Raw genomic sequence first — 23,659 nt, 5'->3', positions numbered from 1 at the left:
AAACTCCACTTTCCTGGGCCAGCAGAGCCAAATGCCTGGATGTAAATGTTCAGTGCCTTCACGGGCCTCCAGTCCAGGAGCAGGGAAGACAATAGGAGCACTCCTGAGTGTCCTGAAGGAAACGGATTTAGGGTGAGAGTGTGGAGGGTTTTGCTGTATGCCAGGGAAGAGCAGGTCACAGGAAGCGTGTGGTATTTCTCGGAGAGTCGGGATTTAGTGTTTGTTACAACCTCAGAGACCCCCAGGTTAATCCTGTTAAGGCATGAGAAATTACGGAATTCCAGCCTTGGAGGCTTGCCTGTGTAAGGTTACATTTTATTTTCGCTGCTAGGGCTTAACTGATGTGATTTGGCTTTAATAATAAAAGATTTGTGTGTGATTTGGGCTTTCACTGACTTTCTTTCTTCTCTCTTCCCTCCTCCCTGTGACTGCCTCGGGGAATCACCTCGCCAGGGATGCGCGTAAGTTCCCTCTGAATTTACCCCAGAAATCCAGGGAGACTCCTTGAGACAAAACCCCCTGAGCTGTTTTGTCCCCACAGGGTGGTTGAGTTCAAGATGGAGGAGAGCATGAAAAAGGCTGCTGAGGTTCTCAACAAGCACAGTCTTGGTGGGAGACCCCTGAAGGTGAAAGAGGTAAGGAGGGGATCTGTTCCTGTTAAAGGTTTAGGGCTGACTCAGGGTAATGGACAGAAAGCAGGACTTACATAGGATAAAAAACCCCCAGTCAGCCTTTTCCTAATCATTTTAACCACTGCTGAACTCGTGATTACCAAACTAAACTTGATGTGAGGACAAAGCGGGAGTTTGGCTTTAACTGCAGTTCCTTTGTTAATGAGTTTGACACAAACCTCCACGAGTGTTTGTTCTTGACAAACTTCCCTTTGAGTTGTGCATCAGAATGGATGGATTCCACCAACAATCCCATGGAATCAGCTCTTTCCTGGAATACCTCAGAGATGTGTTTCCATTTTAATGGCTTTGCCACTGACAGCCAGTCCTGGGGACTCATTCCAAACCCTCTCCAGTGGCCCTGGGGGTGTATCAGGGTTTGGAACACGTGTAACCTGGATTTAATGTTGGTATTAATGATGGATAAACACTTTGGGAACCAGGGAAATGCCTGGGGATGAATAACAATAATAATAAATGGTACCATAATAAAGATATCATTTAAATGATAAAGGGTGCTGGGTAAAGTTGTAAAACTTGTAAAATAAAACAGACTGACTGCAGTTGGCTGGGAATGTTTAGGGAACTCCTAAACTAAAGGGAAACTCCTGTGTGTGCCTGTTTGAGCCCTGGCACTGCCCAGGGGGTCTCAGTGTGTGTGTGTGTCCCCCAGGACCCCGACGGGGAGCACGCCAGGAGGGCCATGCAGAAGGTGATGGCAGCAGGAGGGATGGGCATCGGGCCTGGCCCTGGTGGCCCTGGCATGATCAACATCCCCCCCAGCATCCTGAACAACCCCAACATCCCCAACGAGATCATCCACGCCCTGCAGGCCGGCCGCCTGGGCAGCACCGTCTTCGTGGCCAACGTGAGTGCTGGGCACACCTGAGGGGAGGAAAAGCCTCGGGAATCTCAGGAAAAGGTCCTGACAGGTTCTCATTTGGGCTGTACCACAGTGTCTGTTCATTGGGATTTCTGGTTACGTTTCCTCTCAGCTCTCTGACAGCTTTCCTGCCAATACCAGCGAAGGACACGAGCCCACCTAAAGCTGTTCCCTCATGGAAATCTCTTTTGCCTTTCCAACTGTTTTGCAGCTGGACTACAAGGTGGGCTGGAAGAAGCTGAAGGAGGTGTTCAGCATGGCCGGGGTGGTGGTCAGGGCCGACATCCTGGAGGACAAGGACGGCAAGAGCCGCGGCATCGGCACGGTCACCTTCGAGCAGGCCATCGAGGCCGTGCAGGCCATCTGTATCCTTGGGTGGGAACGGAGCAGGGGGCCTGGAAAAGGCACCTGGGGGAGAGGAGGACTTGTGTTCCAGGGCAGGAGTTGTATTCCCAGGGAACGGCTTGACCTTATTGCCAGGGCGGGGTTGTAGTGGATGGAAAATGGAAGCAAAAGCAAAACACAGACAGAATTCCATCCTGAAGGAGTTGTTGCAGTTTGCTCAGGACCTTTAGCAAGGGAAATTGTCTTTGCTAAAATGTGTTTCTATCCCAGAGGAGTTTCTGACTCCAGGTTGTAATTAGTATTAAAATGCAATTCTCTGAAAAGATTTGTCTGGAAAGGAAAAAGTTCCTGTGCCAAGGCACACAGAGCTGGTTTTCCAGTTCCCTGTGTCCTTCCACTGCCCAAGCAATGCTTGGCTACCGAGAAACCAACCACCAATAAACTTCCTGGTATTCCTCTCTCAACTCCTGATAATAGTATGGAGAGGAGGAAAATATTCCCCTTTCCCAAAGTTTCTGTTTGAGTGTTAATTCCCTTCTGCACTGCACCCACTAAACCTTGTGGGAGCCAGACTTGGGCAGAGGATTCACTGCACCCACTTCAAAATGTGGGTGTTGTTGTGGAACTTTCCCTGTTTTCTCCTGTTCAATGGATAAAGTGACTGAGGAAACATTGAAACCCTTGGGCTGACTTAGAGTTGTGTTTTGTATCTCTCTGTGAACTTAATCTTACCCAGAAATGTGTTTTTATATTTATTTCAAAAAGCCTTTTTTTGAACGTTCAGTAAATTTGGATTTCAAAGCTTTTTAGTTTCGGAGAAGGCAGAAGGCTTTGGGGTAATCTGTGACTGATAACTGTGGGGATGGGATTTTCTGAGGGGTTTTTGTGCTCCCTGTCAGAGCCCTCAGTGCTCGACCAAGGATCCTTAACGACCCCCAGCCATGTTCAATGGGCAGCTGCTCTTTGACAGACCCATGCACGTCAAAATGGTGAGGACAGCCCCATTCCCATTCCCCAATCCCACTGCTTCCTGCCCTGGGAATGCACTCCTCATCTGGGGGATTTGTGGCTTCAAGGGTGGATCGAAATCCAGAGGGGGAAATGTGTGATTTGCCTGTTGCCTCCTGAACTGATGCAATCAGGGAAGGTTAATTCAGATTATTTTGCTAAAAGACAAATCAAAAACTAGTCAGAATTGCTTTGACTTGAAATTTCTGTATTTTAATTCAAAACTTCAAGAATCAGGAAATCATTGCCTGCTTTCCTTGCCACCTTTAATGTGTCAAATTCCCTTTAGGACGAACGAGCCTTTCCCAAAGGAGATTTCTTCCCTCCAGAGCGACCCCAACAACTCCCTCGTAAGTGTCCCCTGCATGATTCAACATCTTCTGCTTTTTGTTTGGCTGGTCAGCCCCTGGGAACCAGTCCCAGCTCCAGTAAAACTCTGGTTCGGACTGGAAAACTGGGATCCAAATTCCTGAATAATTTCAGCAGGGGGAAGGAATAGTGAAGAAGAGCTGCTCAGTGATTTTTTTTTGGATACTTCTTTCAGCTCATGGCCAGAAGCTTGTCTTAAAACATTCACCTTCTCAAGGCTTCCAGAGCTCTCCATTGCAATTCCAAGATCCCAGTGCCTCCCATTAATGGTGGGATTTAATGGAAACTCCTCCTGTGGGATGGTGCTCTGGGAATGGAGTGTTTTCCCTTAAATTGGAAGGGCTGAATTCAGGACCTGGGAGTCTTCCAGGCCTTCAAATTTCCAAAGGAGATCTTATCAGTGTATTAAATATGGAAAGAAGAGGGAACCAGGCTCTTCTTGGAGGTGCAGGATGCAGAAAGCACCAACCCAGAATAATTGGCTGCCCCAAGCTGCTCCTTCCAACCTGGAATTGGAATGAACCAAAAGATCAAGTCTAAACCAGCAGTGGGAATGCACAGGCTCCACGTGGATGTGAGGAAACATTCCTGGGAGGGTGAGTGGGTGTCTCAGAGCTCCTGTGGAATCTCCCAAAGCTGTGGATGTGACCTGGGCTGAGCTGAGGCCCCTCTGGGATGAGATCCTGGGAACACTGAAGAGAACAGCTGGGACTGGAAGGGAAGAGCTGGAGGCTGAGTTTGTGTCAAGTGCAGCTAAATTGGGACTGCTGGTGGAATTTGAGTTGTCCTGAGCAGCCTGGGCTGTGGAATGGGTCCCTGCCCAGGGCAGAGCACTGGATGAGCTTTGAGTCCCTTCCAACCCAAACCAGTCTGGGATTCTGGGATTCTCTGAATTCAGACAGATGCTGTTTTCCTCCTGGGACCCAGACCTGCTGGGTGCTGCTAAATTGCCCATTGTTAATGAGCGTTAATTAGTCCCTGCCTAGTTGAGCTTGCAGTGCCTTCCTCAGCAGCAGTGTCACTGTGAGGATGTTCCTCCCTTCAGGACAAAGTCCCTGGGCTCCAATTCCATCACCTTGGCGTCAAACTCCCTGAATCCCTCTGGAAGCCTGGATTTTGGCCTTTGCTGGGGCGGGGAAGGGGGACCTTGTGCTGTTTTAAAACAAGATTCAACACTCCTGTGTTCAGTGCTGAGCTGGAAACGAGGGAATCCTGCAGGCAGAGGATGCCATGAGCTGGTGTTTGTGCCAAGCAGAGAACTTTCTTCCTGCTTCAGGAAAAATATATTTTAAAAAAAGGCTTTTTCTTCTTTCTTTGGGCTGGGGAAGCCTTGAGGAAGGTTGAGCTCCATGCCTGGGGGTGCCGTGGTGTGTTTGCTCAGAGAGAGGCTGGCTGTGTGCTCACAATTCCATCGGTGGCTGTCATTGATCAGGCTGCACCTGCAGCTTCACTTCTCCCCTGGCAGAGCTGGGAAGGAGCCACTGGCCGTCCAGGGTGAGAACTGGGCTCAGGTTTTAGGGGATCTTCTCCCAAATTGCCCACTCCACCCTCCTCAGCCGAGGGCTTGGCCCAAATGATGAAGCAGTGTTCTAGCCAGTTCTTTTTCAGGAGTCAGCTCCAAAGGGAGTTTTCTCAGCAGTAAGGTGGAAATTTAAATATGAAACCGAATGATTGGAGGTAGTTTTTAGCTTATTTCAAGACACATCTACTCTTGATTTAGTCCACACTTCCCTGCTTTCAGTACACACCCCACAGGGGGGACACAGCAAGCTTTTTTTTGGAGAATGAAAAGTCAATTACTTAAGAAATAAAACTTGCTGTTTTGTCAAACTATGGAAAGAAGGCTTTTTTGATATCTGAATATTTTCTTCAGATGGTCTTGGTGGTATTGGCATGGGATTAGGACCTGGAGGTCAACCTATTGATGCAAATCATTTAAACAAAGGCATGGGAATGGGCAACATGGGACCTGGAGGTAAGAGGATTACTCCTATGCTTTTGTTTCATGAGAGCTTTAAGCTGTGTAGAAGGTAGATAGCTTTGTTTGCCTCCCCCCGAAAGTTGGTAGTTTCTTAGGAATGTTAAAGCCAAATGAGGGGGTTTTTTTTGTTCAGCTTGATAATGGAAACTTTAAAATTTAACCAACTGCTCCATTTTTTTTTTATTTTTTTTTCACTGTGGTCAAGACACAGCTCTCATTTTCTGACTCTTGAGCATGAGCAGCAGACACTGCAAAGATCCATGAAACTCCAAACCATCTCTCACTTTTAACACTTCTAGTGGGCTTTTGCAAATCTTTGGTGAGGATCTGTCGAAATAGCAACAAGTTTCAAAGAGCCACCTAAAAAGTAGCACACACTCAGCTTTCCATGTCGAAATGCCAGTGGGTTTTTTTTCCCCTTTGCTGCTTGATCTTCTGAGCAGGAATGTTGGAATCTCCTCAGAGTTTTATCCCATGTAAGCTCTTCAGCCCAAGCCATGGATGTGTTGTGTGGTTTTGAGTTCTGCAGCCTTTGGCTGGAGTTCCTTGGGTGACACCTGCTATATAAAGCTTTCTCTTTTATTTTGAGGAATGGGAATGGAAGGCATGGGCTTTGGAATGAATAAAATGGGAGGTAAGCTGTGGTTTTGATCTTTGTGCAAGTCCTGCAGACCGAGGTGTGTGCGTGTGGCAGGAATTTGTGTGCTGGGAAATCACCACCACTCGGGGAGAATTTGCTCCTGTTTTGGGTGCTCAGACTGCTGCAGGTGTGTGGGGAGGGGTGGGTACATCCCATCAAACGTGACCTGTGCCCCCTCAGCTCAGGAGATCTGGAAGAGCCGTCCCTGGGGGTTGGAGCTGGAGCCTTGATATCCCGAACCACCCTGCCATTTACAGTGCCGTGCCCAAATCCTGACCCCTTCCTGGGAGCTGGTGGTAGGGACTTGTCTGGTGCCTGTGGGAATGTTGTGTGGCAGCAGAGCTGGAGTGCAGTGCTAAGGAATCCCTGGCAAATCTGTTTTTCAGGAATGGAAGGTCCCTTCGGTGGCATGGAGAACATCGGCCGCTTCCCCGCCGGGATGAACATGGGCAGGATGAGTGGTAGGCGCTGGGGTTCTGTCTGTCCTGATGCCTTCCCTGGGGGGTTCCTCTTTCCAGAAGCCTCTTTTCAATTTTATGGGAATAATTCCAGGGGTTTTTCCAGCTGATGTTGTGACCCCCAAGTCCCTCATGGTCTCTGAGCTGCACAGACCCAGTGATTTATTGATGGTACCTTGAAGGGTTTATTCAGAAAGATTCTGGCTCTGTGCAGTCCCCAGAGCCTCCCATGTGTTTGGGGTAAATCCTGCTTTTCCTTGGGGCTTTGGGCTCCTGAAGCCACGACAAAAGGATCAGGAGAAAATCACAAAAACCTTCCTGTGCTGTGAATCTTCGAAAGGATTCCTGTGGTAAAATGTCCTCTCAGGGGTCATAAAACCCCCTGCAAACTTCTCCACTTTCCTCTTTGCAGAGATGGATCGGGCCATGGGAGGGGGATTTGAGAGGGAGTTTGGAAGAAATGAGATGGGAATGTCCCGGAGTTTTGGAGAGACCTTGGAGAGGGGAATAGGTGAGTGCAGTAAATGAAATCCATTTCCTGCCTGCTTTTCATCCTTGAACTGCTCACAACAATTTCGGGGGTGATACAGATAAAAAAACCCCAGATTTTAGATTTGCTGTAGGGATTTGCTGTCTGGTTTATTTAAATGCTGCTGGGAAGTTGTTAATATTTGTCCGTGAGAAACAAAATCCTGTTCCTGTATCACGTTTAACTTCCAATCATGTTCCCTGGAAATATTAGACGATCTCAGTAATGAAAGTGCAGAATTTCTGGAGCAAAGCTGAACCCAAACCTCTCTGAGCAGGCAGAGCTCCCCCATCAGTTTCCAGATTTAATTTGGTTTAATGACAAAATCACAGCATTTTAGTATCAAGGGAACCATTCCCTGTGTGCTGTCCCTGGTCCCTCTCCAGCTCTCCTGGATCCCTTTTAGGTCCTGGAAGGGCTCTGAGCTCTCCCTGGAGCCTTCTCCAGGTGAGCAGTCCCAGCCTGGCTCCAGAGGGGCTCCTCTGGACTCTCTCCAGCAGCTCCAGGCCCTTATTTTGGGCTCCCAGGGCTGGGGCAGCTCTTCAGGGAGGGTCTGACCTGAGCATCGGCATTTACCTCGCCCTGCAGGCCCGGGGGGAGCTCTGAGTGAGGGGAATTCACCCCAGCAGAGCTTCCAGCCCCCGTGCCCGGTGCTGAGGCCGCGCCTGTGTGTGTGTTGTGTTGCAGGTGGCGGCAACGCCAGCATCCCCGGCATGGAGCGGATGGCCCCGGGCATGGAGAGGATGGGCTCGGGCATGGAGCGGCTGCCGGCCGGGATGGGGCACGGCATGGAGCGGGTGGGCTCGGACATGGACAGGATGGGGCTGGTGCTGGACCGCATGGGCTCCAACGTGGAGAGGATGGGCCAGGGCATGGAGCGCATGGCCCCGCTGGGCATCGACCACCACCTGGCGCCCAACCTGGAGCGCATGGGGCCGGGCATGGAGCGCATGGGCTCGGGGCTGGAGCGCATGGGCTCCGGGCTGGGCTTCGGCATGGAGCGCATGGGCGCGGCCATGGAGCGCGTGGGAGGCGCCATGGACAGGATGGGCGCGGGCGTGGAGCGCGTGGGGGCGGGCATGGACAGGATGGGGCTGGGGCTGGAGCGCATGGTGCCCGCGGGCATGGGCGCCGGCATGGGCCAGGTCATCGAGAGGATGCCCGCGGGGCTGGAGCGCATCGGGGGCCCGCCGCCCATGGACAGGATCGGGATAGAGAGGATGGGAGCCGCCCCCATGGACAGGATGGGCCTGGAGCGCATCGGGGCCGCCAACATGGAGAGGATGGGGCCGCCCATGGGGCAGGGCATGGGGGCGGGCATCGAGCGCATGGGGCTGGCCATGGGCGGCAACTTCGAGCGGCCCATGGAGATGGAGAGGGGAAACTTTGCAGGGAATTTTGCAGGGTCCCTGGGAGGAGCAGGAGGCCCTGCGGCCGGGGTGGCCCGGAAAGCCTGTCAGATATTTGTGAGAAATGTGAGTACTCCCTTTTTCCTCCTGCGTTTTGTGCTCTCCCCTTTTCCCCCTCCTGCCCTTTCCCACCTCTCCCTGCCCCACCCATGGCGGTCACTGGAGTGTTGATCTCATCCATGCTCTGTTTCCAATCACAATGTCTAATGCTGAATGCTGCCAAATTTTGGGGGAGTTGGAGCCATTTCCTTACCAGGAGAAGAGCTCCTGGCTGACCATGATCCCGTGGTTTTATGGCAGGGGCTGTGCTGGGTCCCATTTTTGGGGAGCTGGGGCTGCCTGCAGGTCGTTCAGCAGAGCCTCACTAATGGTTTATTCCTCTCTTCCCACAGTTGCCTTTTGATTTTACATGGAAAATGCTGAAAGATAAATTCAATGAATGTGGTGAGTTGTTCTCCTCACTCTGAGGAATGGCTATGAAGAATAACCCAGAGGGCAGGGTTACGTGGGATATTGGAATTGTTCCCTGGGAGGGCGGGCAGGGGCTGGGCTGGAATTCCCAGAGCAGCTGTGGCTGCCCCTGGATCCCCGGCAGTGCCCAAGGCCAGGCTGGACACTGGAGGTGGCCCTGGGTGCCCTCTAAGGTCCCTCCCAGCCCAGAGCATTCCATGGGCCTCCAGCCTGGGCCGTGAGGTGGAGCGTCCCCAGACAGGGCCGTTCTCTGCTCCTTCCACACCCCGCTGCTGCCCCTTGAGCCGGGACAAAGCCCCCTCCGAACAACCCCGCAGGGCAGCTCCTCCCTGAGCCCCGGGACTGCCCGGGCCGGCAGCGCTGACCGCGCTGTCCCCGCAGGCCACGTGCTCTACGCCGACATCAAGATGGAGAACGGCAAGTCCAAGGGCTGCGGGGTGGTTCGCTTCGAGTCCCCCGAGGTGGCGGAGCGGGCGTGCCGCATGATGAACGGGCTGCAGCTGCGCGGCCGCGAGATCGACGTGCGGATCGACCGCAACGCCTGAGGCCGGCCCGCCGTTCTTTGTACTCCTGCCCCTCCTCCGAGCGCCTCTGACTGGATGTAAAGCTGTTCAGCCCTCCCGCCCCGCCCGGTTGCTTTCTGGAGTAATTTTAAGTCCTTTTTTTAACTGAGGGAGCCCCCGTTTTACTGGTTTTTTGCATTGGAACTGCCATGTGCACAATCTTTTTTTGTAGTTGTGGCATCTCGTTGACCTGACAGATGTAAACAGTCTGACTTTGATAATAAATGCAAGTTCAAGATTTCAGTCGCAGCATCCTTTACTCTGCCTGAAACCCCTGCGGGCTCAGCTCGGCTAGCTCCAGTTTGTCAGAAACCCCCAGCGTTCCTCTTGGGTTCTGCCAGAATCTCTTTAGGACGGCTCCAGGGGTGCAGGATCTTCCCTCTCCTGTATCCCACCCACTCCACGGGCACCCAGTTCAAGGTTTTTCTCTAGTGGCAACACTGGTTTAAAAAAAATCTACAGCGTCCTGTTGATGCCACTGGGAAGGCCTGAGCTGAAAACCGGGTTAAAAAACCTCTTGTTTGTCTCATTTTGGGGTGTCTGGCCCAGGCAGGTAAGAGGCAAACACCTGCTGCAGGTGCGAGAGGGGAGAGTTCTCCTTTTCCTGCAGGAAACGCTTTTAATAATAACACAAATGGAGCGGCTGTAGGGCGGCCCCGGGGTGTTCCCGGTGGGGATGGGGAGGGTCTGGGACAGCCTCGGTGGGGCCAGTCCGGTCCCGCTCCAGCCCCGGTGAGGCTCTGGGGCAGTCCCGGTGGGGCCGGTCCCGGTGGGGCTCTGGGCAGTCCCGGTGGGGCCGGTCCCGGTGGGGCTCTGGGCAGTCCCAGTGGGGCCGGTCCCGGTCCCGTTCCAGCCCCGGTGAGGCTCTGGGTAGTCCCGGTGGGGCCGGTCCGGTCCCGCTCCAGCCCCGGTGAGGCTGGTCCCGGTCAGGAGCAGTCCCGGTGGGGCCGGTCCGGTCCCGTTCCAGCCCCGGTGAGGCTGGTCCCGGTCAGGAGCAGTCCCGGTGGGGCCGGTCCGGTCCCGTTCCAGCCCCGGTGAGGCTGGTCCCGGTCAGGAGCAGTCCCGGTGGGGCCGGTCCGGTCCCGCTCCAGCCCCGGTTCCCTCCCGCTCCCGCCGTTCGCGGCCACGTGGCGCGGGCGGCGCGCGGCAGTGACGTCACGCGCGGCGCGAAGGTCACGGGGCGCGCGGGGCGATGGCGGCGGCCGGAGGGTGCCGGGTGAGCGGGGAGCGGCCGGGCCGGGCGGGGAACGGGCCGGGAACGGAGCGGGGCTGCTCCGCCCGCCGGGGACAGCCAGCGGGGCCGCGGCGCCGGGCCCGGAGCCGCCGTTCCCTCCCTGCCCGCGGGGCGCCGGCAGCCCCCGGTGCGGACACCCGGCCCCGGTGCGGACTCCCGGCCCCGGCTCCTGGCCCGGCTCCCGGGGCCTCCATCGGTGCCGTGTCCCGGGATTTGGGGCTGTTGAGGCGCCTCCAGCCCCGCCATTCCCGGGTCCCGGAGCTGCTCCCGGGGCCTCTCTCCGGCTCCGTTCGGGATTTCCCCGGGAGCGGCGGCGGCTGCCCGGGGAGCGGCTCCTTCGCGAGGGGCCCGGACGGGTTTTTGTGCCCGGAGTTAAAGGAGAGACTCGGGATTTGTGCTCGGCTCTTTGCTCGGGGGCTGCCGGGGCTCAGTCCTCAGCTGCTGCTCCTGAGCAAATGCAGATTTTTCTCTGCGATTTCCCTGCTTCTCCCCTGCTGCAAGCCCTGGGCTCAGCCCGGGCCCCTTCCCGAGCAGGAATGTGCAGGTTTGAGCTCGGCAGGGGCAGCAGAACCATCCAGGGATTGTTCCAGAGCTGGGGAAAAGTTGTGTTCGGAAGAGTTTTCCCAGAGAAGAAACCCGTGTGCTGCCCACGTTTCAGCTCCAGGGTGGATTTGTGCATCGCCGGTGTCCCAAATGCGGGTTCTGGCGGTTTCCCTGAGCTCGTCCTGTGCTCTTTTCCTTGCAGCAATGTCTCCTCGGTGGGCTGTGGCTGCTCTCCAGGCGTTATCCCGTCCCTGCCTTCCCCAGGAGTGCCCTGGACAGGATCAGCAGCTCAGCCCTGGCCGCCCCCCAGGTTGGTCCCACCTGAATTTATCCCATTTCCACCCCGGAGTGTTTTCCCAGCAGAGTCCTGAGCTCTGGGAAAAGCTGGAAATTCCCACTTTCTCAATGGAATTTTGGGGTAGCTGATGCTGGCGCACCCCGGGGTGGGGGTAGATGTCCCTGCCTGTGGCAGGGGGTGGAGCTGGGTGGGATTTAAGGTCCTTCCAGCCCAGTCCATCCTGGGATTCCATGAAATCCACTGGCCACGTGGCTCTTTGAAGGATCAGCTGCTGCTTTTCCGAGCAGTTCCACGTTTCCCACACGTCCCAAAAGTGCTCCAGTGCTTCCCTCGACCCCATCACCCTCCTGCCCTTGACACTCGTGTCCTTTGGGATCCCTCTGGGATTCCCCAACACGGAATAATGGTTTTCTCCAGTCCAGGTGCTACTCCTCGGGAGGAAGGAAAGGATTCATCTCGGGCTTCGTGGAGAACATCAAGCAGGAATTAGCCAAGAATAAAGAGATGAAGGAAAGCATCAAAAAATTCCGGGATGAGGCCAAGAAGCTGGAGGAGTCGGATGCTCTGAGGGAAGCCAGGAGGAAATATGTGAGTGTTGGAGTTTTCCCTGGTTTATTTTCCCCGAGCTTTCACTGCTCTGAGTGAAAATTCCAGCCCACAACTGAGTGCTCAGGAGAAATTCTGCTTGGCTGGAAGCACTGGGTGCTGAATGGATGTTTATTTGTTGGAATGTTTTGGGGTTTTTTTGGTGTTTTTTTTTAGTGGATAGTCTTTCCAGCAGACACTTGGCTGCATTCCTGAGCAGATCAAATAATGGGGCAGTAAACTGGGCATCGGATGTTTCTTGTGCATTGTTCAGAGAGCTCTGAGCATCATCATTTGCAAAGCTGAGCTGCTGCTGCTGCTGCTGACTCAGGCCACGAGCTGCTGAAACGTCCCTTCTGCCCTCAGTTCCAGCCCTAATGGGTTGGGCTCCGTCCGAGCTGGGTTTGAGTGGTTTCTGCCTCTTGATCAATGTTCTTCTCCCCCAGAAAACCATTGAATCCGAAACAGTGAAGACCTCGGAAGTGATTAAAAAGAAACTCGGAGAAATAACCGGGACGGTTAAAGAGGTAAAAGGACTTTTCCTCAGGGCAGCTCTGCTGAAGTTGGGCTCTTGGGGGGCTGCAATTGTCACTATTGGTGGCAGAGGCGATTCACACCCTGGGGCTGTTAAAACCAGAGGCATTAACAAAATAATGGATTGAGTGTGGTCAGGGGAGACCCAGGCAGGGATTCCTCTGGGATTTGGGGTGGGGGGAGAGGAGGGAGACCCCACCTGCAGCCCTGAGAGCCCAAAACAAGGACCTGGAGCTGCTGGGGAGAGCCCAGAGGAGCCCGTGGAGCGGCTCCAGGGAGAGCTCTGAGCCCTTCCAGGGCCTGAAGGGGCTCCAGGAGAGCTGGGGAGGGACTGGGGCCAAGGCCTGGGGCTGGAATGACCTTTCCCTGCTTCCCTTGCAGAGCTTGGATGAGGTCAGCAGGAGTGACCTGGGCAGGAAGATCAAGGAGGGCGTGGAGGAGGCGGCCAAGACGGCCAAACAGTCGGCGGAGTCGGTCACCAGGGGAGGGGAGAAGCTGGGCAAGACTGCAGCCTTCAAAGCCATCTCCCAGGTACTGATCCCTGGGCTCCCAGGGCACCAGGAGCCTCTCCTGGGTGCTCCCAGATTGTCCAGAGCCTGTCCTGTGTGCTCCCAGGGCACCCAGAGCCTGTCCAGTGTGCCCAGAGCCTGTCCAGTGTGCTCCCAGGGCACCCAGAGCCTGTCCAGTGTGTTCCCAGGGCACCCAGAGCCTGTCCAGTGTGCCCAGAGCCTGTCCAGTGTGTTCCCAGGGCTCCCAGAGCCTGTCCAGTGTGCTCCCAGGGCTCCCAGAGCCTGTCCAGTGTGTTCCCAGGGCACCCAGAGCCTGTCCAGTGTGTTCCCAGGGCACCCAGAGCCTGTCCAGTGTGTTCCCAGGGCACCCAGAGCCTGTCCAGTGTGTTCCCAGGGCACCCAGAGCCTGTCCAGTGTGTTCCCAGGGCTCCCAGAGCCTGTCCTGTGTGTTCCCAGGGCTCCCAGAGCCTGTCCAGTGTGCCCAGAGCCTGTCCTGTGTGTTCCCAGGGCTCCCAGAGCCTGTCCAGTGTGTTCCCAGGGCTCCCAGAGCCTGTCCTGTGTGTTCCCAGGGCTCCCAGAGCCTGTCCAGTGTGCCCAGAGCCTGTCCTGTGTGTTCCCAGGGCTCCCAGAGCCTGTCCAGTGTGTTCCCAGGGCTCCCAGAGCCTGTCCTGTGTGCTCCCAGGGCTCCCAGAGCCTGTCCAGTGTGTTCCCAGGGCTCCCAGAGCCTGTCCTGTGTGCTCCCAGGGCTCCCAGAGCCTGTCCAGTGTGTTCCCAGGGCTCCCAGAGCCTGTCCAGTGTGTTCCCAGGGCTCCCAGAGCCTGTCCTGTGTGCTCCCAGGGCTCCCAGAGCCTGTCCTGTGTGCTCCCAGGGCTCCCAGGGCCTCTCCTGTGTATTCCCAGGGTATCCAGACCCCGGGAATGGCTCTGTGGGGAGGCTGGGATGGAATCCTGCAGCAGCTCCCCCAGGTAGCCCTGCAGGCGTGAGCCTGGCAGGGCTGAGCTGCTGCCACTGGTGCTGGGCAGCTGCCTGGAAGTGCCCCTGTCCAGTGGGATTTCAGCTTCCTTAAGCCCCTGTTTTTTCAGGGAATAAGGAAAATCTCCCAGGTTCTGTTGCCAGGCTGTGCCTGCCCCACCCCTGGGAGCACCTCTTGCTCTCCCAGACCGTCGCAGGAGGGGTTGCCAGCTTCTGGGAGGACAACAAATCCACGCTCCCGGGGCTGTTTTCCTTGCAGGGAGTGGAAACGGTGAAGAAGGAGCTCGATGAGAGTGTTCTGGGGCAGACTGGTCCCTACAGGCGCCCCGAGCGGCTCCGGAAGCGGACGGAATATTCCGGAGACAGGATTAAAGAGCAGAGAGTGTTTGAGGCCAATGAGTACGTGGGGGATCCTCTGGGGTGGGGTGGGGAGATGTTTTCCTCTGTAATTTGATGGAAAAGTGCAAACTGGGTCAGGGGTTCACACCCAGGAGCTGTGGGGTAGGAGCAGGTTCCCGGCAGTGAATGGGTGACCCCGAATCTTCAAACTGGGAATTTCAGATTCTAAAGTTCAGATTTAATGTTCGGAGGTGAAATTCTGAGCTGATTTCAGTGCACTGTGTTCACTTTTAACTTCTTGCTGCTGGGTGAGGCTGGGCAGGACCAAGGCTGAGCTCCTTTTTCCTGGGCTGCCCCTCCCGAGTCGGGTTTTATTTGCCCAGTGCTTCGTTTATCAGGAGTTTTGTTTCTCTGATGTTTTATTTATCTGGGTTTTTATTTGTCTGGTGTTTTCGTTTATCTGCTGGATCGTTTATGGGGCTATCATTCACGGGCCTGCAGTTTATTTTGATAATTTATGAGGGCCGTAATTTATCTTGCAATTGAGCTCATCGTTCCCGTGCTGCCTTGGCCTCAGCCTAGTGCTGCAGGGATATTCCTCGGGGTGTTGTCTGCATTTGTTACCAGTTAATTTTTTCCCAAATATCCCATGTTTCATCCCCGTTTTCTGCCTTCTCCAGGGAGGCCATGGGCATGGTGCTGCATAAAGACTCCAAGTGGTACCAGCAGTGGAAAGATTTCAAGGACAACAACGTGGTTTTCAACAGTGAGTGCTGGGAGGGAGCAGCACATCCCCTCCCTCCCCTGCCTGGGTCTGCTCCCATCTGCGCCTCCAGCCCCAACAGGATGCAAATCCCAGCTTCCCACCTTTTCCCTGTGGGTTTGCTGGGTGCTGGCAGTGCTGTGGAGGGAGGGAGGCAGAGCTGACAGCTCTGCAGGCTGCTCCATCTGTGCTGGGAGCTGTCCCTGCTCCGGGGCACCAAAGCCTGCTCAGAGGGAGCTGAACTCGGGGATTTTCCTGCCCTTCCCTCCTCAGCTTTGTTCTGGGCACCACGGGGAGGAAAAGCAGCTCTGCTCCTCCCCAGCTGCAGCTTAAAACAGGGAAAAGCCTGGAAACTCAGGGGGGTGTCACTTCACAGCTTCCAAATGGGTGAAGGATTTGGAAACTCCTGCGGTCTCTCTGTGGTGTAGAGAGATGTCGTCTGGGACTGTTTCTAGTGAAAATGCTTTGAGTGCAGTCCCAGAATCCCAGAATTTGGGTTGGAAAAGCTCCCCAGGACCATCCCCACCTTGTCACTCCCGGGGATGGAGCCTCCACCAGCTGGAGCAGCACTGCTCAAAACGAGCCTGGTCCTGAATTTCCTCATTCCACTGGATAAATCCCCTTGCCAGAGGTGTTAAATCTGAGCCTGAGCAGAGGGGAGAGTTGCTGAGAGATCACAACATTGCAGGAAAACGGGGAGAAAAACGGGGAATGAAGTGGGGAGAAAAACGGGGAATAATAAAATGGGGAGAAAAACGGGGAATGAAATGGAGAGAAAAATGGGGAATGAAATGGGGAGAAAAATGGAGAATGAAATGGGGAGAAAAACAGGGAATAATGAAATGGGGAGAAAAACAGGGAATCAAATGGGGAGAAGAACAGGGAATAATGAAATGGGGAGAAAAACGGGGAATCAAATGGGGAGAAGAACAGGGAATAATAAAATGGGGAGAAAAGCGACTCGCAGCTGGCGCCTGGAACTGAGCCAGGGGATTGAGGGGAGGTTGTTCCGTGGCTGGGGGTGAGCTGCAGGGCCCTGAGCCCCCTGTTCCCCCCGCAGGGTTCTTTGAGATGAAGATGAAGTACGACGAGAGCGACAACGCCTTCATCCGCGCGTCGCGCGCCGTCACCGACCGCGTCACCGACCTCCTCGGTACGGGGACGTCCCGGGGCTGCCCCCCCCGGGGCCGGCCCCTCCCCGTGCTCTGCCAGCCCCGGGCACGTCCCCGTGGGTCGTTGTCCTGGTGGGAGGGGATGGGCAACCCTTGGGAGGGATCTCGGGTGGAACGTCCCAGCTGGAGCTGTTCCCAGGGTGGATTGTCCTGGCCCTGCTCTGCCAGCAGGGCTCTGCCTGTCCCAGCCTGTCCCTGCCCTGTCCCTGCCACCCCTGTCCTGTCCCTGCCCTGTCCCAGCCTGTCCCTGCCCTGTCCCTGCCCTGTCCCTGGCTGTCCCTGCCCTGTCCCTGCCCTGTCCCTGCCCTGTCCCTGCCCTGTCCCTGGCTGTCCCTGGCTGTCCCTGCCCTGTCCCTGCCCTGTCCCTGCCCTGTCCCTGCCTGTCCCTGCCTGTCCCTGCCCTGTCCCCGGCTGTCCCTGCCTGTCCCTGCCTGCTGCTGGCAGCTCCCCACCGAGCTGTGTGTGCCTGCAGGGGGCTTGTTCTCCAAGACAGAGATGTCTGAGGTGCTGACTGAGATCCTCAAGGTGGATCCCTCCTTCGACAAGGACCGGTTCCTGAAGCAGTGTGAGCGGGACATCATCCCCAACGTGCTGGAGGTGACACTGCAGCCTCTGCTTCCCTTCCTTTCCCCCTTTATTATCCCTTGGAATATTTTTTTTTTTTCCCTTTTCCATTGCTAAAATCCAAAGCTGGGACAGGATTTGCTTTGGGATGTCCTTGGGATTTTCCTTTCCTTGGGAAAGAAATTGGACCCCACGTTTAGGTTCAAAGCGTGGGGTAATAAATGAGTGTTCTGAGCTGGAAAACAGCAGATGAGGTGGGCTCAGAGGGAAGTGGGGCAGCAAATGGTGATAGGGAAGGGATTTGGGAAGAGCCCCTGGGTTCTGCTCTGGGATTTGGGAAGAGCAGCAGGTTGTGGCGGTTCAGTGCTCGTGCACGTGTCTGCAATTGGAGGCTTTGGGGGATTGAGTGATGAGGGGTGTGGCTGTAAATGGATGTAGGGCCCTGTCACTGCAGCAGGAGAGGCAGAGGGAGTTTGGGATTTGAAACGGAGCAGGAATTGTTCTGGGAGACTCAGGAGGGGTTGCAGGAGCCAAACGTGGGATTCTTCTGTTCCTTCTGTGCCCTGAATTTCTCCGCGTGGGGAATTGCAGCTCTGCTCCCGATCGGTGCCAGGATTTCTGAGCTCTGGGAGCTCTGCTGCCTCCCTGGCAGGTTGAACAGGAAGATTTAGTGGGAAGGTTCAGCTGGAAGCTTGAAGAGAGTTTAATTATCCAAAGCTTTATGTCCCTTGGCCTCAGCTCCTGTGTTTTTATAGAAATCCTTTTGGCTGTTCCCCTTTGCAGCTCCAGGTTTCCCCCCAGAGTCCCACAAAACGTGGGATTTAGGGTGTTCTGCTGTCTGGAAGGGCTGGTTGGTCTCACTTTGATATAGGAGGAGCTTTAAAATGTTCTCTGTGATTTCCTCCCCAGGCTCTGATCTCCGGAGAGCTCGACATCCTCAAGGACTGGTGCTATGAGGCCGTGAGTGAAGCTCCCAAAAACCTCCCCAGAGCCTGGGCTTCTCCCTTGGCCATGGGGTTATTTGTTGGGGTTGGAGCTCAGGGAGTTCCTGGAGGCAGAGCCTTTCCTGACAGCGCTGCTGGGATTTAGTTTAGGTCCTCATTCCTCCAGAATTACCGTGCTGTAAGGTCCAAAATAGTTCTGCTCTCAAAATCCAAAATAATCCTGCTCTTCTGTTCAAGAGCCTCACTTTATTCTCCAGATGAATTCCCTCTGCTGTTCCCCACCACCAGAGGGCTGGGAGAGCCTTTTATTTTCTTTTTCTCCTTCAATTTCATAAATCCTGATGAGCAATTTTTTATTTATTTAATTTTTTTTTTTTGGGTAACGATAAATCCAGTCTGAAAGCAAAGAATCTTCCCCTGCTTCCAGCAACCTTGGGGAATGACACCTTGGATTGCTCTGGAGGGAAAAGCAGCAGCCTCGCTGCACTTTGTGAGACCGAAATCAAACATTTCCCAAGGCAGCTGGAATTGGAAAGAAAGCTCCTGAGTCCAGAACAATCAGTCAGATAAGCCAGGGGAGGGAATGGGAATCCTATCCCTGAGAACCCAGGGGATGGAGGCTCTTAAAGGATCCCAGGGGTGCTGAGATGGGGATTCTGGTCCCCGCTTTTCCTTCCTTTTCCCTCCTTTTCCTTCCTTTTCCTTCCTTTTCCCTCCTTTTCCCTCCTTTTCCTTCCTTTTCCTTCCTTTTCCCTGCTTTTCCCTCCTTTTCCCTGCTTTTCCCTGTTTCTGCTGTCCAGTCCAGTTGTGAGCCTCAGGTCCTTTCAGATCCTTCTGTTCTGCCCAGGAAAACTGGGATTTTTTAATGGGAATTGGGTGAATCCCAAAGCATTTGCTGCAGTTCTTTGACGCCTTCCTTCAGCACATTTACAAAAAAAAGGTGACTCTTTTTCTTGTGGGTTTGGTTTTTTTTGGGGGGGAGGGTTGGTTTTTTTTTGTTTGGTGGCTCTCTCCGAGCAAAAATTCCCTTTTTTAAATTTTTTTTTTCTTTTTTTTTTTTTGGTGGTGACAGAACAATTGCAAACAATTCCCAACCCAAGTTTGTTCCTCCCTCAGACCTACAGCCAGCTGGCCCATCCCATCCAGCAGGCCAAGGCCCTGGGGCTCCAGTTCCACTCCAGGATCCTGGACATCGACAACATCGACGTGAGTTCCCTGCCTGGGGGCCCTGTGGGGCAGGAACTCGACTCCCGGCCTCAGCAGGGGATTTTTAGGGTCAGGAAGATTGGGGAAATCATCTAGGATGAAGTCTAACGCTCTTGGCTGGGTTTGAACTCTGGGGTTTGGCATTTCTGCTCCCAGAGGGAAAAATCCCACTCCTGGGAGGGAAATCCCACTGATGGGACAGAAATCCCACTCCTGGGAGGGAAAATCCCAGTGCTGGGACAGAAATCCTACTCCTGGGAGGGAAATCCCACTCCTGGGAGGGAAATTCCACTGCTGGGACAGAAATCCCACTCCTGGGAGGGAAAATCCCACTGCTGGGAGGGAAATCCCACTGCTGGGAGGGAAATCCCACTGCTGGGAGGGAAATCCCACTGCTGGGAGGGAAATCCCGCTCCTGGAAGGGAAATCCCACTCCTGGCAGGGCGTTCAAGTCCTTCCCGCCCAACCCAGGGCTTCTGGGCTGACCTGGCCAAATCCCTGCCCACCCCAGGTGCTCTCAGGTGCCTTTGGGGAGGAGCTGGAGCTGTTCCTGCCCCATTTAGGGGGGACAGGGATTCTGTCACCTCCCTGAGCTGCCTGGGGACATTGCAGGGGTCCCAGCCCTGAGGAACAATCCCAGTGGGAATATTGGGAGGGATCAGGGTCACTCCTGCTCCTCCTGCAATCCCACAGGCAGTGGATGCTGTGGGATTATTGGCAGCATCCCAAATATCTCAGAAATTGGGCTGGGGTTGGCTTTGGGTGGAAAACTGGGGATTTTTGGATGGATTGAGCTGCAGGTGTGGGCTGGGACGGGGCTGATTCCCCTCAGGGAACAGGAAAATCTCCCTATAAATAAATTTATCCCTTTGTGACACAGCCCAGCCTGTCCTGGTGCTGCTCCCCTTTATTAGGGATAAAAGGGAATGTTTGGGAACATTTCACAGGAGGAAAACCCCGCTGTCCTCAGTGCCTGTGATTTCCTTTTGGGGCAGCACAGGCAGGAATTCCAGAGCTAAAGAAGCAGCAGAGCATTCCGTGCCATCCTGCACTCCCACAAAAACGGAAAAAAGGGGGATGCAAGAGATTTCCCACAATGGGCAGAAAGAGAATTCTGGGCTTTTTAAAAGAAAAAGCTGAATTTCCACTCCTCTTGCATCCCAGTGAATAAAGCCTTGAAATATTTAATGGAATAGCTGGGGAATAGAGGGGAAAAATCCCTGGCAAACAAAAGGTTCCCACCTTGAAGCCTTTCTGGTGCAGGTTTTGTCTGGTTCAGAACAACTTCCTGGCAAAAAAAAAAACCAAAACCCCGATTTCAAAGCAGGAGAAAAGGCTCCATTTGATCCTTGTGGGTCCCTTCCAGCTCAGGATGTTCTGGTCCCAAGCATTTCCTTCAGAAAATTCCGGGGTTTTTTTGGGAGGGGAAAGGGTGTCTTTGATTTTTGCTTTTTAATTGGGAATAAGGGAGCAGGGCTCGTTCCCTTTGCCCAGATTTATGGGCTGGGGGGAAATTATGAAAACATTCCCAACAGTCTGGGGAAGGCTTTGAGCTGCAGATTCCCAAGGTGGTTTGCACTTGGAAGTTTTTTTTTTGGGAAACAGCTTTTCCAGAATATCTGAATGATGGAATTGAGGTGACTGAACAGCCAGGGGGGCCGTGGGGAACACTGGGATGTTTTTCCATGGAATTCTCTGTCCCTGCAGCTGGCCATGGGGAAGATGATGGAGCAGGGCCCCGTGCTGATCATCACCTTCCAGGCCCAGGTGGTGATGGTGATCAAGAACCACCAAGGGGAGGTGGTGGAAGGGGACCCGGTGAGTGGGGACACCTTTGGGGCCTGGGACACCTTTGGGGTCTGGGACCTGTTTGGGATCTGGGATTGTTTTGGGGGTCAGGGACACATTTGAGGTCTGGATCAGGTTTGGGGTCTGGAACACCTTTGGTATCTGGGACACCTTTAGGGTCTGGATCACCTTTAGGGTCTGGATCACCTTTAGGGTCTGGATCACCTTTGGGGTCTGGAACACCTTTAGGGTCTGGATCACCTTTGGGGTCTGGATCACCTTTAGGGTCTGGATCACCTTTAGGGTCTGGATCACCTTTGGAGTCTGGATCACCTTTAGGGTCTGGATCACCTTTAGGGTCTGGATCACCTTTGGGGTCTGGAACACCTTTAGGGTCTGGATCACCTTTGGGGTCTGGATCACCTTTGGGGTCTGGAACACCTTTGGGGTCTGGATCACCTTTAGGGTCTGGATCACCTTTGGAGTCTGGATCACCTTTAGGGTCTGGATCACCTTTAGGGTCTGGATCACCTTTGGAGTCTGGATCACCTTTAGGGTCTGGATCACCTTTAGGGTCTGGGGTACATTTGGGATCAGGAACACTTTTGGGATCTCCCACTGCAGCTCCAGCTCCATCCCATTCCCAGCTCAGCCTGCTGGGTTTTCCTCCCCCTTTTCCTGGCAGAGCAGAACCCTCTGGCAAACAGGGTGGGAGCACGGTTGAGTCACTGGATGATGAAAAACAATCCCCAAATCCACGTTTTTAGCTCCCCACACGACACAAATAATGCCTCAATTCCATGAAATCCCACAGGGAACGCCCACGGCCGGTTGTAGCTCGGGCTGTGTGTGCTTCCTGGGGAACAGGGAATGATCTGTGGAGCAGATCCCTGGAATGTCCTGGGCTGGGGCTCTTCCCTCCCAGCTGATTCCGGCCTGGCCTGTGGAATTCCCTGTTCCCAGAGTCTGTGGCAGCAGCTGGAGGAGGTTCCTGGAGTCCCGATATTCCCAAAATTCTCTCTCCAGGCAGCTCCAACCTTCAGTGTCTTCGTGACACCTCATGGGGACAGTGCCCGGCACATTTCCCTCGTAATTAATACAGGCATTTGTCTTAAACACTGACTTTTGCAAGCCTGGCCTTCGGTCCAGGCTGGAAAGAAAACGGGATTGGGATTCATCTGAGTGCTGGGACCCATCTGGGCTGATTCACAGGCAGGACAGAAAGAGCTGATCCAGTGATTCCCCGCCTTCAATTCCTGCATCCCTGGGAGATAAATATTGATGGGCTAATTATTGAACAGGATATCAAAGTCTGTTTGCTGTCGGCTTCCTCCGGAGCCGCAATAAATCAGGGAGAGGCATTAAAATTCTCTCCAGTGCCAGCCAAAGCTCAGCTTTAATCAAGTGCCCGGGGCTCGGCTGGAAGTGCTGAGCAGCTCCTGGAATATTGAACAGGGGGAGCTTTGGGGAGGCTCAAATCCACGGAACTCCGGGCTTGGGAGGAGATGGAGGGTGGGCAGAGTGTCCACAGCCCCTGAAATGGGGATTTTCCCGGCAGGACAAGGTGCTGAGGATGCTCTACGTGTGGGCCCTGTGCCGGGACCAGGACGAGCTCAACCCCTACATGGCCTGGAGGCTGCTGGACATTTCCTCCTCCAGCACGGAGCAGGTGCTCTGAGCGGGGCTCTGGGACTCACCGCGGCCCCCACGGCGAGCGGCCCCCACGGGGAGCAGCCCGGGCTGGGCGCTCCAGGAGAGCTCCTGGTTATTATCCCAAAAAAACCCCCCTGAGGACAACGGGGGGTGGCTCCTGCTCGGGATGAGCGGCTGCCGGTGCTGCTTTATCCTCGTGGGGAGGCTCCTGGGCTCTTCCCGGCGCTGGGAATCTCCCTGAGCTCCCATTTCCCACCTGCTGGAGCCCTGGAAAAGCCTTGGGGGGGGGCTCCTGGCTGCCCAAGCTCCGGCCCCTGCCGTGTCCTGCGCTTTTCCCAAAGCAAATACAACCAGGACTTTGCACGTGGAGGTGTTGGATGCTCAGGTTGGGGCTGGCGCGGGGCTGATGTTCCCGTGTCCGGGGGCAGGATTTGTTCACGCGCAGCTTGGCAGGGGGAACGTGGTGGGTTCTGGCCCCGCGGAGGCAGGGCTGGATCCCGTGGGGTGGTGGGGAGGGTGTGGGGCAGGAGGGGAGGAGTGGGGCTGCTGTGGGAACTCTGGATTTTTCTGTCCCGTCCAGTCTCACTCCCAGGAGGAATTGCTGCTGTGTGTTGGAATTCCCAGGTTGTGCCCCTGATCCCTGCACGGATCCCAGCTCCAGGGGCAGAAACTTCCCCAGCTCTCTGCTGGAGCGTGGGGTGAAATCCCCTTTCAGGCCCAACCGAAAAAAAACGGGGTTTGAAAACCCCAAATCATGAAAAAAATCCCCCAAATTCAGGTTCCGGCGGGGTTTGGGACGCTCTCCTTCCCGAGCTTCTCCCTGCTGGGAGGAGGAGCAGGGGGAATGTCAGAGGGGAGCAGGAGCTGCGGGGTTTGGGCTTCTCCTGGAGGAATTTGGGAGCTGAGGCACCGCCGGCCCCCTGCCCGTGGAAAAGGGAGGTTGGGAAAAGGTTTGGGAGAGGAGATCCCAGGATTTGCTGTGGTGCTGAGGGTGAGGCAGGACAGCTCTGCCCTGCCTGAGTGATTAAAGAGAGTAATTCCAGTTCCTCCTCCTCTTCTGAGTGTCCGGAGCTTTGAACATCCCTGGGATCATCCCTGGGATCATCTTTTCCCTTGGGAGGGGCAGAGGCTGCCCTGAGCCCCTGGAACGTTCCCAGGGTGTGGGGATGGACCATTCCCTGCCGGGATCAGCCCCAGGGCAGGCCGAGGGTGGGCTGCGGGGCACAGC

At 54.9% G+C, this 23,659-nt stretch overlaps 2 protein-coding genes across 3 annotated transcripts; both read left to right on the top strand.

Annotated features, from left to right (window-relative positions):
- Positions 1–383: 383 nt before the first annotated feature.
- On the top strand, positions 384–9,570 carry LOC136302290 (heterogeneous nuclear ribonucleoprotein M-like). Of its 2 annotated transcripts, XM_066205710.1 has the most exons (13): positions 384–461; positions 542–635; positions 1,345–1,539; positions 1,766–1,919; positions 2,839–2,888; positions 3,197–3,257; positions 5,150–5,251; positions 5,847–5,891; positions 6,284–6,358; positions 6,768–6,866; positions 7,572–8,359; positions 8,686–8,737; positions 9,146–9,570. In XM_066205710.1, the coding sequence occupies exons 2-13, from the start codon at positions 558–560 to the stop codon at positions 9,307–9,309; spliced, it is 1,863 nt and encodes a 620-aa protein (XP_066061807.1). In that variant the 5' UTR covers positions 384–461; positions 542–557; the 3' UTR covers positions 9,310–9,570. The 2 variants fall into 2 exon arrangements, with proteins under 2 accessions (XP_066061807.1, XP_066061808.1); XM_066205711.1 differs by lacking the exon at positions 5,150–5,251.
- Positions 9,571–10,497: 927 nt separating this feature from the next.
- Positions 10,498–22,914, top strand: TIMM44 (translocase of inner mitochondrial membrane 44). The gene is made up of 13 exons (XM_066205733.1): positions 10,498–10,543; positions 11,307–11,414; positions 11,820–11,990; positions 12,434–12,514; positions 12,903–13,052; positions 14,262–14,401; positions 15,022–15,107; positions 16,165–16,257; positions 16,749–16,873; positions 17,750–17,800; positions 18,901–18,990; positions 20,698–20,808; positions 22,337–22,914. The coding sequence occupies exons 1-13, from the start codon at positions 10,520–10,522 to the stop codon at positions 22,454–22,456; spliced, it is 1,350 nt and encodes a 449-aa protein (XP_066061830.1). The 5' UTR covers positions 10,498–10,519; the 3' UTR covers positions 22,457–22,914.
- The last annotated feature ends 745 nt before the right edge of the window (positions 22,915–23,659 follow it).

The sequence above is a fragment of the Chamaea fasciata genome, unplaced genomic scaffold (genome assembly GCF_029207755.1).
Source record: "Chamaea fasciata isolate MVZ Bird 193981 ecotype frontalis unplaced genomic scaffold, bChaFas1.0.hap1 SCAF_28, whole genome shotgun sequence".
Lineage (NCBI taxonomy): Eukaryota > Metazoa > Chordata > Aves > Passeriformes > Sylviidae > Chamaea > Chamaea fasciata.
Note: the sequence above shows the minus strand (reverse complement) of the source record. Positions and strands in the feature narration are given on the sequence as shown.

Bases quoted from the DNA above. Each gene is read 5' to 3' on its own strand.
- LOC136302290 (XM_066205710.1), top strand. From the start codon at position 558: ATGGAGGAGAGCATGAAAAAGGCTGCTGAGGTTCTCAACAAGCACAGT. The intron at 636-1,344 runs GTAAGGAGGGGA...TGTGTCCCCCAG, and splicing joins GACCCCTGAAGGTGAAAGAG to GACCCCGACGGGGAGCACGC. The intron at 5,892-6,283 runs GTAAGCTGTGGT...TCTGTTTTTCAG, and splicing joins TGGAATGAATAAAATGGGAG to GAATGGAAGGTCCCTTCGGT.
- TIMM44 (XM_066205733.1), top strand. From the start codon at position 10,520: ATGGCGGCGGCCGGAGGGTGCCGG. The intron at 11,415-11,819 runs GTTGGTCCCACC...GGTTTTCTCCAG, and splicing joins CAGCCCTGGCCGCCCCCCAG to TCCAGGTGCTACTCCTCGGG. The intron at 13,053-14,261 runs GTACTGATCCCT...TTTTCCTTGCAG, and splicing joins CCTTCAAAGCCATCTCCCAG to GGAGTGGAAACGGTGAAGAA.